This window comes from Tuber melanosporum (genome assembly GCF_000151645.1).
Source record: "Tuber melanosporum whole genome shotgun sequence assembly, scaffold_99, strain Mel28".
NCBI lineage: Eukaryota > Fungi > Ascomycota > Pezizomycetes > Pezizales > Tuberaceae > Tuber > Tuber melanosporum.
This window is the reverse complement of record NW_003299149.1, coordinates 318519-330967: the sequence shown is the minus strand read 5'-3', so window position 1 is coordinate 330967 and position 12449 is coordinate 318519. Positions and strand designations below refer to the sequence as shown.

At 44.0% G+C, this 12449-nt stretch overlaps 1 protein-coding gene; it reads right to left on the bottom strand.

Moving 5' to 3' along the window:
• Nucleotides 1-5262: 5262 nt before the first annotated feature.
• On the bottom strand, nucleotides 5263-7060 carry GSTUM_00012250001 (uncharacterized protein). XM_002842437.2 has 2 exons: nucleotides 6541-7060; nucleotides 5263-6485 (listed from the first exon to the last, which is right to left on the bottom strand). Exons 1-2 carry the CDS (start codon nucleotides 6999-7001, stop codon nucleotides 5411-5413), a joined length of 1536 nt encoding a protein of 511 aa, XP_002842483.1. The 5' UTR covers nucleotides 7002-7060; the 3' UTR covers nucleotides 5263-5410.
• Between the last annotated feature and the right edge of the window lie 5389 nt (nucleotides 7061-12449).

Here is a 12449-nt window from a genome sequence, read left to right as displayed (position 1 = left end):
CCGCCTATTCTTTTTTTCTCTGCATAGGCATTTGTACCCTCTACCAATACATTTACCACCTCAGAATCCCAACAAAGCTTGAATACACAGAGCTCAGTAACTTCTGAGTCTGCCCAAGCTAGTAATGCCAGAGTAACTTGATTAATACATGGACTAAGTGGTTGATATTGGTGATAAACGAGGCGCTCATTCTGTTCCTTAAGAATTACAAAAGCGTGAGGTTCCTGACAGTTATTTGGCATTGTAGTAACTTTCTCTATCTTGAGGTTCTATCCCTCCTGACACTCGCAATTCCTGATGTTGCCATCTAGCGTTATGACTTACCCTTTTCTGGAATATAGTCATCTGTGCCAGGTTTAGCACAAGCGTTGTGCGAAATTTACTGTTTCACACCCCCCAAGGGATAACACTCGAGGCTGAACTTCAAACCTGGGAGAATAGAAAGCGGAAGTCGGTAACGAGTACAGTAGCGCTTTTGTACAGATGTCCTTCTCCATCACTGCTGCTGCTGCGGCTGAAAAATATGTTACGGTAATAGCTGAAGCAAAGATAGTAAGCCAGGCAGCCGTTACAGCAACTACTTTCTGTTCGTAGCTTCTTTAAGGCATAGAAGTGATGTTGTGATGGTTGGCGGAGTAGAGATGTGGAGATGTTATCTCGCCAAGCAGTAATCTATTTTTTATTCACTTAGTTAATCTTCTTCAATTAGCAAAACCTTCTTCTTCCTTTTTTGGAATTAGAGAACTACCAGCCTCAGGCCTTTGTGTCAAGGCTCAGTAGTTATTGTTATTTTATACTGAGTACAAAATCTCCTTAGTATCGAGGTTTTACACCTCCCAATGCACTCCAGTTACCACGGTAACAACATGGGTTAGAGTTACCGGAGTGCAGAATCGAAGTGTAGAGGCTTACACGCATTCCACAAGTTTAGCGCTCTGCACACACTTCAACTCATACTTAGAGGGTAAACAAATCGTATGATTGAAGGGTTTAAATATTGTAACCAAGGTACTTGCCTCAAATACTTGTAGCAGACAAGAAGTATGTGAGAGTTACGCCCAATCCTATCCTACTACCAAAGGCATTTTACCTGCTCTTGCCACGAATCTCAATCTGATAAATTTGCTGATCATGGCCATGTTGACCTCCAACTTGGACATGACTTTGGCCACTCTCCTTCATTGACAGCACAAGCTGGAGTGCTACCTGATGGCTATACTTCTTGGCCCAATCGTAATCGTTTATGACCAGTGCTATAAGTTCCCACGTAACTACACCTTACAGATGTGGTCACTGTAAGATAAGAATGACAATTAGAGTCAAGAATTCTTACAATTCTCCAAGTCGGCAATCTGTGAGCTCTCAGTTTTGCTTGAGATATCAGATCACTTCGAGGGTTGGTACTATGTACCACCGACTACCACCCTTCCTCTTGTCTGCTTCCTCCTTTCCTGGCCACATGAATTCAAGAATTGTGCAGTTGAGGTTGGCAGAAAGTAGAGATAGCTGAGTTGAGTATTCAATGGATTGTGTATCCATCTCTATAGAAGGTTTCAGACAAAGCTAGAATGGGATCATGCACTTTTAAATCCTATCAGATTATAATCTTACTTTTCCAAAACCTACAAAAGGGGTGAGGTTCATGGCCTAGTCTGTAGATTTGTTGATGGTACACATCAATCTATTTACCACCCTTATCTGGACACAGTCAACCAAGAATTGTTCAACTCAGGTCACAAGCACAACCATACTCTGCAATTTCTGGCGGTAGTGGTACCTGATTGGCTAGTATCTGCAATTTATGGTCCCTTTGAGAGAAGAGCTAGGGTCTAAGGAATGTTTAAGGAGTCTGGCTTGCAGGAAAATATAACAAGATATGCAAAGAACGATGAAGAGGACCAGGTTCATGTTAACAGAGATAAAGTATTTTACCTAGAGCAGGAGGTAATTGGTACATAATGAGTACAGAGAAATAAAGAATTAACTTTGAAAGAGTTAGTATTCAATGCCTATATGGCAAAGCAAAGAATGTCAGTAGAATGGGACTTTGGGAAGATTATACAGTATTTTTAATTTATTAATTTACAGAAGAATCTCAAGATTGGACTCTCTCCTACTGGTGCTTACTACTTTGTCTCTACTTTATTAACAAACTGTCATTCTTGCTACAATTGCTCGAAGACAGTATTTTCATTTGAATATTCTTCTCCAACTATTTGTGAATATTTTCCCTTAATGGAAGATGAAAATAATGCCCTGAACATGTACACAGAAGATTTCTTTAGTATGGATGTCCCTCAAAATTTTGAAGGATAGTAACAATATTAGCTAAAGTCTTTTGAGTTTTCTTGTCCAGCTTTTCCAACTACTCAATATGTTCTCCAAGTGCTTAATTGTCACTCATACTAGCTCCTCCTAAAGTCCCCTTCTAATGATCTATTTTTTCATGCTCCTTTTCCTATATCTGCTTGAACATTTCCTGATAACCCTCTCACAGAGTATTTAAAATTCTCTCTGTTGTGGTCCTTTGTGTTAGGAGGAGACAACTTGATAGACTTCAAGATTGACTAGGCCAATCGAGATTCGTTTTTGTAGACCGAGATTGTCTAGGAAGGCTCAGACTTGGCTCGTTTCGTTTATGACTACTAGGAGCGAAGTAAAGAAGGTAAAGTAGGGTAGAATCGTAAAAACAATATTATATTGTTAAGGTCTCTTCTCCGTTGCTTGATGATGTCTAAAGCTTGGGAGGCACTTTGATATTTATATTCCGCATCTGAGTGTTCGCGGACTACATGTATTTATCATACAACTATGTACTTCTTTAATCGTGATTCGCAACGTTGAGTTTTCTTCCAAGGTGCGAACACCTGTGGACCCAGAAAACCATCACCTCCTCTTGGGTAATTACGATATTTCTTCTTAGGAAACATACTGTCCCCAATAGTAATATGCCGATTAGCAGAGTCTTTAGACTTATAGCCTAGTTCTTAAGTTGAACTGAGTTGGCTGCAATTGTCTTCACCATTGATAAAATGATCAGTCTTATCCACGGCTATATCTACAAAGCTGGTCGTCATTACAACCATCGTAGGTCATTTGATTTCAACCCTTTGTAACTCCATACCCAACCAATAGATTTTCTTTGGATAACTTCCTATTCACTCGCATGAAGTCACTCCACTAGACTGGTAATTAATCCCTCACTCGGCAACCTTTGGTCGCTCTCTGGGTAGTAGGTTTCAGTAACTATTGTAGTATTTGAGAATCACCCCATGACTACAACGTATTCCGAAACCCAGTTGCAACACTCCGTGAAGTTTATTGGCTTCTTTGGTAGTACCTTTTGGAGTTCTAGACTCTTCTGGTGTATGCAATTGTATCGGTCTCTAGTAGAGATCCTTTACTGTTTGATACCATCTCATTATGCGAAATCATCCCGTTACCTACGGCCCATACCAAAGGTCTCATACCTTTAAAGCCTTGTAACTCTCTGAGTAGCTGACGGAATTACTCCGTACTACTTCCCAGGCCTAGCCGAAGGTCCCCTTTCATATACCCTGCAAACAGGATCCGGTCGGATAGACGGCGGTGACATATACGGTGTTATTCTAACACCTTCAATTTTGTGGTAATGTAGTCACAGGATGCAACTGAGATTGATATATGTGATGATGCGCGGGCCCCGTAAGGGAGCCGGAGTGGGGTGTTGGAGACCAGAGATTCCGATTCCAAGTGGGGTTACCCTGCTTAGGGTGGTTTCTAGGTATCGGGTTCTGGCATTCCTAACACTTTGAGAGGCAAATACTCTATTGCTGGCAGGTTCAGGACCAGTAGCGGGACTGATGCTTTTTCTTTAGACAGCTATCGCTGAATTGGCTATCGGAATTGCCCAATATGGTTGCTGGTTTGTTCTTCCTACTACTCTCTTGCACCATTATTGGAGAATTTGTAAGCTCAGGTAGTTCCCTATTTCGCATGAACAACTTTGTCATGTTTTCGCAGATAGTTGCCAACTCTTTCTTCCAATGTGCATCTTTCTTAGTTATGGTATTTTCTCTCTTGTTTAGTTGGTCTTCACAATCTCTCACAAGCCCAAGTCTGTTATCAACTAATTGCTACCATTCTGTCACTGACTCTGCTATTCCACTCTTACTTAACGTTACTTCTACTTCCTGCGCTGAAATGTGAACCGTTGCATATATACTCAAAAATTTGGTGCTATACCCGCACAATGTAGCTGCTGATAAAGCGTACTAATCCTCTACCAAAACCTTACCTTCCCCCTGACAAAATGCCAAAATTTGCCAAGCACAAACGTATAATCTGAACTTTCTCCTCATCTGATCTCAAAAACACTGGTTTTGTTGCCATCCTTCTCGGAGAAAGGACTGAATTACCAGCTAGAGGCCTACCACAACTCAGACTTGAATTGGCTTCTTCTGACACAAGATTCTCTTGGATGCCTGGACAACTAGGACCAACCACACTTCCTCCCTCAGAGATTGCAGGAGGAATAGCAATGCTAGTAGTTGGCTCGAATGCTAAAGAGGAAGTACCAACTGTACTTTGAACAGGGTGAGGCTTTTAGTTTTCTAAATGAGAGTTGCCACAGTACATGAACTCTCTGGTACCCGGACTGCTATTTTGGATCGGGATAGGATCAGCATGCAGGTATGTATGATTGATCAGACGGAAAGAAGGATCGTATCTGAGCTCTTCTGGGGTTTCTTGGTACTCATAAGTACAAATATTAGCTTCATCAGACACTAATTAAAGCCTAGGACTTGGATCTAGAGATAGAAGAATGTGAGAAGCCATTACGGAATATGTTTGCTCCCATGTCTACAGATTTTTATCGGTTGCTATGGGAGAATAATCATGCTCACCAAGAAATTGAAGTGCGCTCAGTGATATCTGCAAAACCTCACTTTTTGCCGGGCTCACACTTCAGGTTGCAACCCCCTCCTGTGGAGTGCGTGCAGCTAGTGCAAAACCTCGATATTACACTGTTACTTTTGTTGAGCCATTTGGCACTCTTCAGGAGTGCCACCGTCGTAGTCGAAGGTCGCTTAGCGTCCCTCAAAGTTGTGGGAACCTTGGCATGGGTACACCATAGCATTTACTCTCCCGCGGTTTTGGTTATTATCATCGTGGGCGTCTTTGTCCCGGTAGATGGCTAAATGCTGATCGTTGGGCAATTGAATTTCCACATTCATATATGAATTCTCACTCGAAATTCCACTTGGATCGTGGCAGTCACGACTTTTAATCTCGAAGAAGAGATGTATTTTCTATCATACTACAAACATTTCGAACAAGTCAAAATCTACCCCGAGAAAGGGCATGCAAGTGCTTCTAGCCAGGACGAGATCCTACAAAACGTCAAGAAAGGGCATGGGGGTAGGGGAGATTACAACATCGACTTTGGAAAATTCTTGAGAGCCTGTCGAACGGCAAGGTCACCAAGAATTTCTTCGGACCCTCCGAGAACTGCATCAAACTTATATGTCCGGTGGAAATTCTCGATGACCCTTCCCATTCCAGACTTGGTAATACCCCTCCCGCCAAACACCTGAACCGACTCGTCCGCAATCTCGTGCGCGGCGCGGGTGATAAAGTTTTTCAAGAGAGCGATCGGCCCAGCGAGGGACTTTGCCTGCTGCTGGTAGGTCATGTTGCACATCTGGTAAGTAATTGCCTCGAGCCAGGATTGTCCGGACTCCACCAGGGAGATCATCTTCGCAAGTTTCCCGCGGATAACGGGCTGGTCTACTAGGCGTCGTCCGAACACCTTACGCTGGTTCGCCCACTTTAGGCATTCCTCCACAACCACGCGGGAGGCGCGGATGGATGCGCAGGCCATCACCCAGCGCTCGTGATTGAAGTTTGACATGATAACCGGGAAACCTTGGTGTTCCTTTCCTAGGAGGTTTTCAACTGGGACGTTGACGTTGTCGAAGGTGATGAATGCGGTTCCGGCTGCGGACGAGTACGATGTTTTGATCTGCTCGGTTTCCACGCCTTCTCCGCGCTCGATTAGGAGCATGCTGTAGCCCTTCTCTGTCTTGACCGCCGTAGTGAAGTAATCTGCCCAGTTACCGTTCGTAATCCACTTCTTGGTCCCATTTACAACGTAGTGTGTCCCATCGGCGCTCTTTACCGCGGTGGTGCGAATGGAGGCGACGTCGCTGCCGGCAAAGGCCTCGCTCACAGCGAGACAGATAGACTTTTCGCCGGAGAAGCACTCACGCATCACGCGGTCGCGGAGAGCGGTGTTGCGGCAGAAGTTGAGGACAGGGGGGAGACCGATTACCATACCGCCGAGGAAGCCGTCGTTGCACGCACGTCCGTGTGTTCGTACGAGTTCTTGGTTGAGAACGAGTTCGTGGAAGTAGTTGAACTCCTTGGGCTCGATTCCGCCAATCAGGTTGTACCCCTCCAGATGTCTGCCCGGACCGAGGCGCATGGCGTTGATACCGTTTTCGCTTTTATCATCAATATTGCACGAATACAGGATCTAGGGGGAAGAAAAGAACATACGCCATCCGCTTGATGATCTCGGCACTCGGCCTCTCTCCAGCCTCTTCAATCCTCAAAGCCTCCGGCCGGACATACTCGTCGACGAAAACCCTAACCTCCTTCTGCAGCCTCCGATGAGTCTCGTCATAATAAGGGCTCTTGAAGTCAGGACTCAACCACATAGGCTCGGTGTAAGGTATCGGGCACAAGTCTCCTGCCTTCGGCTCGATAACCTGCGGTGATTCACCCTGAATCGTCCCGATCACCAGGTTGGCGTACTTTGTCAGGATTTCATGTCGGTGCATGGAGTAGAACTCTGATGTTGCGTCCTGTCCCGCGACTTGCAAGAGAGCATGTACGCCTCCGGGGTGGGCGTCGGTAAAGTCAGTCAGGTCATAAACCTTGGAGTCGATGATAACGTGAAGTGAATCGGCATTATTGTTCTTGGAGACTTGCTCACGGGTGAAGGTTTGTGTGGCCATGCTTGCTTGCTGCCGTAGTTTGCGATTCTGTCTGTCTATCTCAGCTGAGCAGAGAGGGTAGTCTAAACGAGCAAGCGAACGAATACCAGTAGGTGGTCAAGAAATACCTCGACTTAATTTGTGAACACTCGGACATCTCTATCACATGTCACCGTGGCTGACCATCCATTCATTCCCTATTCTGGGTTAAACTGGGGTAATCGCCAACCAATCGCGGTTGGCCCATTGCGCGTAGATCCACTTTAGGAATCACCTTGATGGATGGGTGGAATCAAAGCATGTTGGTTTTATCCGAGGCCCGAAAGAGCCGCATAGGTGTGGTGGATGGCACGTGCCTGACTGAGGTGGGGTTTGAGTCGAGCTGGGACGAGCGAGAAAGTGATTGATTGGTTGGTTTGGTGAACCACGTGTGCTCAGAAGCATGGGTTTGGTGAATGATGTTAGAAGATGGAGGAATGTTGTATTTGGGAAGGGGGATTTGTGGGGAATGTTAGATGGGGTTTGTCGGGTTGGGTTAAAGGTGGCCGTGGAAGGGCATGTTTAGTGAATATCTGTCATGTTGTCTTGCAATAACTTGTTCAGGCAAGGCTGTTGATGATTGTTGGGGGTTATCAACCTCTTTTACGAGTAGTCGAGCAGTGCCAGGTTGAGGGCGCCCTATGAGCATAGATATGATAGGGAATTTAGAATATGAATTCGGCTAACAATAGTGCATTAATGTACAGCAGTACCGGTATGCCTTTCTCTACAGTGAAACATGAGTTGTCCCGAATCCAAACTCCTAAGCATACTTTTCGTCTTTGGAGATATCTTCCTTGCTATGACATATGGGTCTAACCGCACTCATGGTCCTACCAATTACCTCCGCCCTGGCACAAGATAAGGAGACCTCCATCACCACATGCGGTTGTAACCCCACGGAGATACAGGGCTTAAGTTTTGTAGGTTCCACGAGCAAGGATGTCGGCTACTTGCAGGAGGGGCACGGACAGATTGGATAAGGTTGCTTGGCAGTTCTGAAAGGTGAAATTTTTTCAGTTTGGTAAAGGTCCGTTTAAGTGATCTTCATATCCAGACATTGCGGATCATCACAGAAAATTTCATTCCACTGTCTTCTGGGCTACCGATGTGTCCATTCCTCCTCCGGCAGCATGTCCAAGAACTGCTCACCTCACGCGTGATCAGCGCCGTGACTGCCAACTTCTCCACCCTATTGGCTGGAAATATCCTGAAATCCAAGAGAAGAGCATCTTCTCGCTGAGGCAAATTGGTTATGTATGCTCCCATGTCTGGGCTCGCCCAGTGACTCCAACAAAGCGCCCTAGTCATCCACCCATCCTCACTGAAGCGTAAATTGATGACATTGTTGCTTATATCTGCCTGTTGACCCGTTACTAGCACCTCTCATTTTAGCAATTGGTTGAGGAGTTAGATTTTGGTATTGGGAAAAAAGCCATCTGCGCAGCTTTACTGAAGGAAGGGTGCCACTGTCACCTTGCAATGAAGAAACCTTCGATCTCAGAAAGAAACCAAGCAATCCACCTTCAATGGGCTCAGGAGCATGCAAACTGGACATAGAAGCTGTGGAATTCTATCATCAGGACTGATGAGACATGGATTACTGGTGGAAGTCATACTAGAACTTGGGTTACTTGAAGGGCTGGTGAAGAGTGGGATCATACTAGTAGAAAAGTATCAGAAAAAGAGTGGTTGCAAGTTTTGGGAGTATTTTCATGGCAATATGCAAGATCCAGACATATTTTAGAAAAAGGATTAGAGGTCCATCAATGCAGAAGGTTACTATACACATACTGTTTCTATAATCATAGGTATATTGAGTTCTGTAGGTATATTAGCAAAAAAAAACACAGTGTCAGATGTGTCTGTTGTATGTCTTGATATAAAGGTTCAGTTACCTACATCACATGCATCCTCAGCATTCAGGGCATCCAGAGCATCAAGTTGTATCCCACCTGTCAGAAGTTCATACTAAGTGAGGATGTGCTAATTTTCACCTTCCAATCTGACCTGGTCAACCTTAGTCCTTGCTGATATTCTGATATAAGAGGGCAGAGAGTTGAGATTATAACACCACAGGTAAACTACATACTAGCCACTGCTATATTCACTGGACAATACCCATAGGACCAAATCGAAAAATATACACTGAAATAGGAGATGTGTAGTACCAAATACTATTTTAGTCTCTTGAAGAATATGAGAGCCGAAATGGCCAAGTGGTAGAATGTAAAAGTGAGTAATTGTTGTGATTGTTGGGATGGGTGGTAACTTGCACATTTGGTTAAGTTTTTCTAAGACTGCAATATGTTTAACTTCTAGAGAACCACATATCTGGACAACCACACAATATCTGTAATGATATTCTTTTGAATAGTTAGTTCTTAGTGACGTGGAACAATGCTTCTCTTCTTCTTCTTCTTCTCCTTTACTGTACGATAGCACTAGGCCTATGCCTACGTTATAGATAGTACAAGACCTTGGTCTTCTATTTGTAATGCCTATTGTAAGCTTTCTCTACCTCTATCTTGTGTAGAGTTTCTTAGTTGCAATAGTAATAAAGGTCGTGATAATAAGTAGGAGTGTAAAAGTATTTTATCTTCATTAATGTAATAAGTAGGAATAGTACAAGGAAGTCAATCTAATTTTGTTTAAACTTGTACTGCCAACACTGGCATATGACGAGCCCTCGCTAGTACAAAGATACCACTAAACAGGTATACCACTAGGTACAGGCTAACTAGGTCTCCAGTTCAGCACCTACTATCCCCGAAACATGCCTACTGTAACAATGCCCCTTTGAATGGTTAGTTCTTGGTGGCAGGGAATGATACTATTTGTCTCCTATTTTCTAGTCTTACGATAGCTCTGGGCCTATGCCTACATTACAGATAGTACCAGACCTTTGTCTTCTATCCGGAATACCTATTATAAGCTTTCTCTAACTCTCCTTCTTATATTGTTCTCTTTGGTGTAACAATAATAAAGGTCATGATAACGATAAAGAGCATAAAGGTTTTTTATATTCGTTATAGTAATAGTAGGAAAAGTGCTTAGAATTCAATCTAATTTTATTTAAACTCATACCGCCAACACTGGCATACGACGAGCCCCAAGGGCAGGCCTCCAGGTTGTCGCATCTGAGATACCACTAACTACGAACTAACTGAACCTCCAACCCCGTACCTCAAACATGCCTGCACCATGTCCCAATATAAACACTAAATACAAAGCGATCAACAGTAAAGAAATGTTCTCCTCAGCCCAACCTACCTGCCAACCAAGTTACCTGTACAAAATAGAAAGATTCCACTACCACCACCTGAATGTGACCCCACAAAAACCTCCTCCACAGTAGAAGCCCACCCAAGGGTCCCCACTCAATGATCCTGGGATACCCCACCGACCACCACGGTACCCATCCCCATTCCTGAACAAAAGAAACACCCACTACCCAAGCGTGTAAACCTGAGGGAAAGCCGGCTTACAGGGTGAGAGCTTCCTAGCCAAGGGGTACGAACCTTCGTGGAGAATCAGGGGGGCACCACACCCACAGCATAGCCCAAAAACCTCGACAGAAGTAGCCAGCACGATATAGTCCCCAAGCTGTCGGCACTTGACCCAACATGCCCAGGTATTCAGCTCTTCCTCCAACTTCTCAGCTCCCTTCCCAGGTGGTGACCCGGCCGCGGACTCAGTAGAAGCCGGTTAGCGATTGCGAATCGGCGAAGGAGATGACCCTTCTGAGTCAGGGACAAGCAGCACAGGTGAGGTTTGATCTTGTTTGACCTGGCACTTCTTGTTTTTCTTCCTCTTCTCACTCCCAGGTGCAGGTCTAGTAACAGGAGTAGACAGGCCACCCTCATCACCACCTGTCACGAATGTAGCTTGGCACAGAAAAGGTTTTTACGTGATACATGATTATGAGTTATAGGTATGTTATTGTTTTGCACATATGACCGACTTGAGTCAGATGTTTTAGTATGTTATGATGTGTTAGGTATCACACATGACTCGAATATGAGTCATGGGATATGCACCTGGTGAGTATGCCTTGCAAGTATGCCTTGTGGGTATGCCTTGCTCATATGATTTATGTTTTGCACATGACTTCATTATGGTGTCATGAGTCTCATGCATATGATTCAATTGAGTTATATGATTTGTTTATTGTGTTATGATTGGTTTATGAGTTTTGGCACATGACCTTGCTATGAGGTCATGGGTTTTATGTGTGTGACCACTTTGATTACATGATTAGGTTGTTATAATTTGGTTTTGCACATGTGACCACTTTTGGTCACATGACTATAGGTGGGAAGAACACTATCTAAGGAGGTTGATGCGGCACAGGAGAATAGGTTCTTCACTCTTTGTTCTAAGTACTTTTTCCTACATATTACTTTAACGAATATAAAACACCTTTACGATCTTTATCCTTCTTGTAACATGTTTGCAAGGTGCTAATCACATTATCGGTAATAGATATGATAGTTGATAGGTGGCCTGCTCTTCCAGAGAGGAGGCGAGAGTTGAGAACTAAAGGAGGCTTCAGAGGTGTACTGAGGAACAAAGAAGTAACCGTTCAACTAAGTATATTAAAATACTGCCTGTCGAAGTCTACCTTTTCTATCGTAGAAACAGGCGGTCTTTAAATACACAAATCTGTTCATGTCTAGCATGAACAAAACTAATCAAAGGTATCAATCGATACACTTTGGTAAAACTACTTAAGTATCAAAGCAATACTTAAAACAAAACATAAAACAAAACCAAGTATCAAACAATACTTAAAACAAACCAAGTATTAAAGTGATACTTAAAACAAAACATAAAACAAAACCAAGTATTAAACGATACTTAAAATAAACCAAGTATCAAAGCGAGACTTGAAACAAAACATAAAACAAAACCAATAACCGAGTACCCATACCAGTTACATTTATTGCAATATTATAATTACGCCAAGGAATGTTCTTCACCAAGAAGAGTTAGAGAAAGCTTATAATAGGCGTTCTCGATAGAAGACAAAGATCTTGTACTATCGGTAATGTAGGCAGAGGCCTAGTGTTATTGTAAGACTAAGGAAAGAAAGAGAAGAAGAAGAGAAGTATCATTCCCCATCGCCAAGAACTAACTATCCAAGGAGAGATCATTACACCATCCACCGCCACAGGAGGGACACCACCAGAGGCGTTACTCTAACCAGCCACGGGCTCAGCCACAGAGGACTCAGGCACTTTCCCCCCCACAGGGAGTGATACCACCGCAGCTGTTGTCACCGCATCAGGATCCACCCCATCCACACCCAGAGCAAGTGCCTCAACTGGCCCTGACAAATCAGGAACCGGTCCACCCATACCACCACTCACTACTGCAGCTATAGGAGGGGCTGGGATAATTGGCGGTGCCACATTCTCCTGAGAGAGC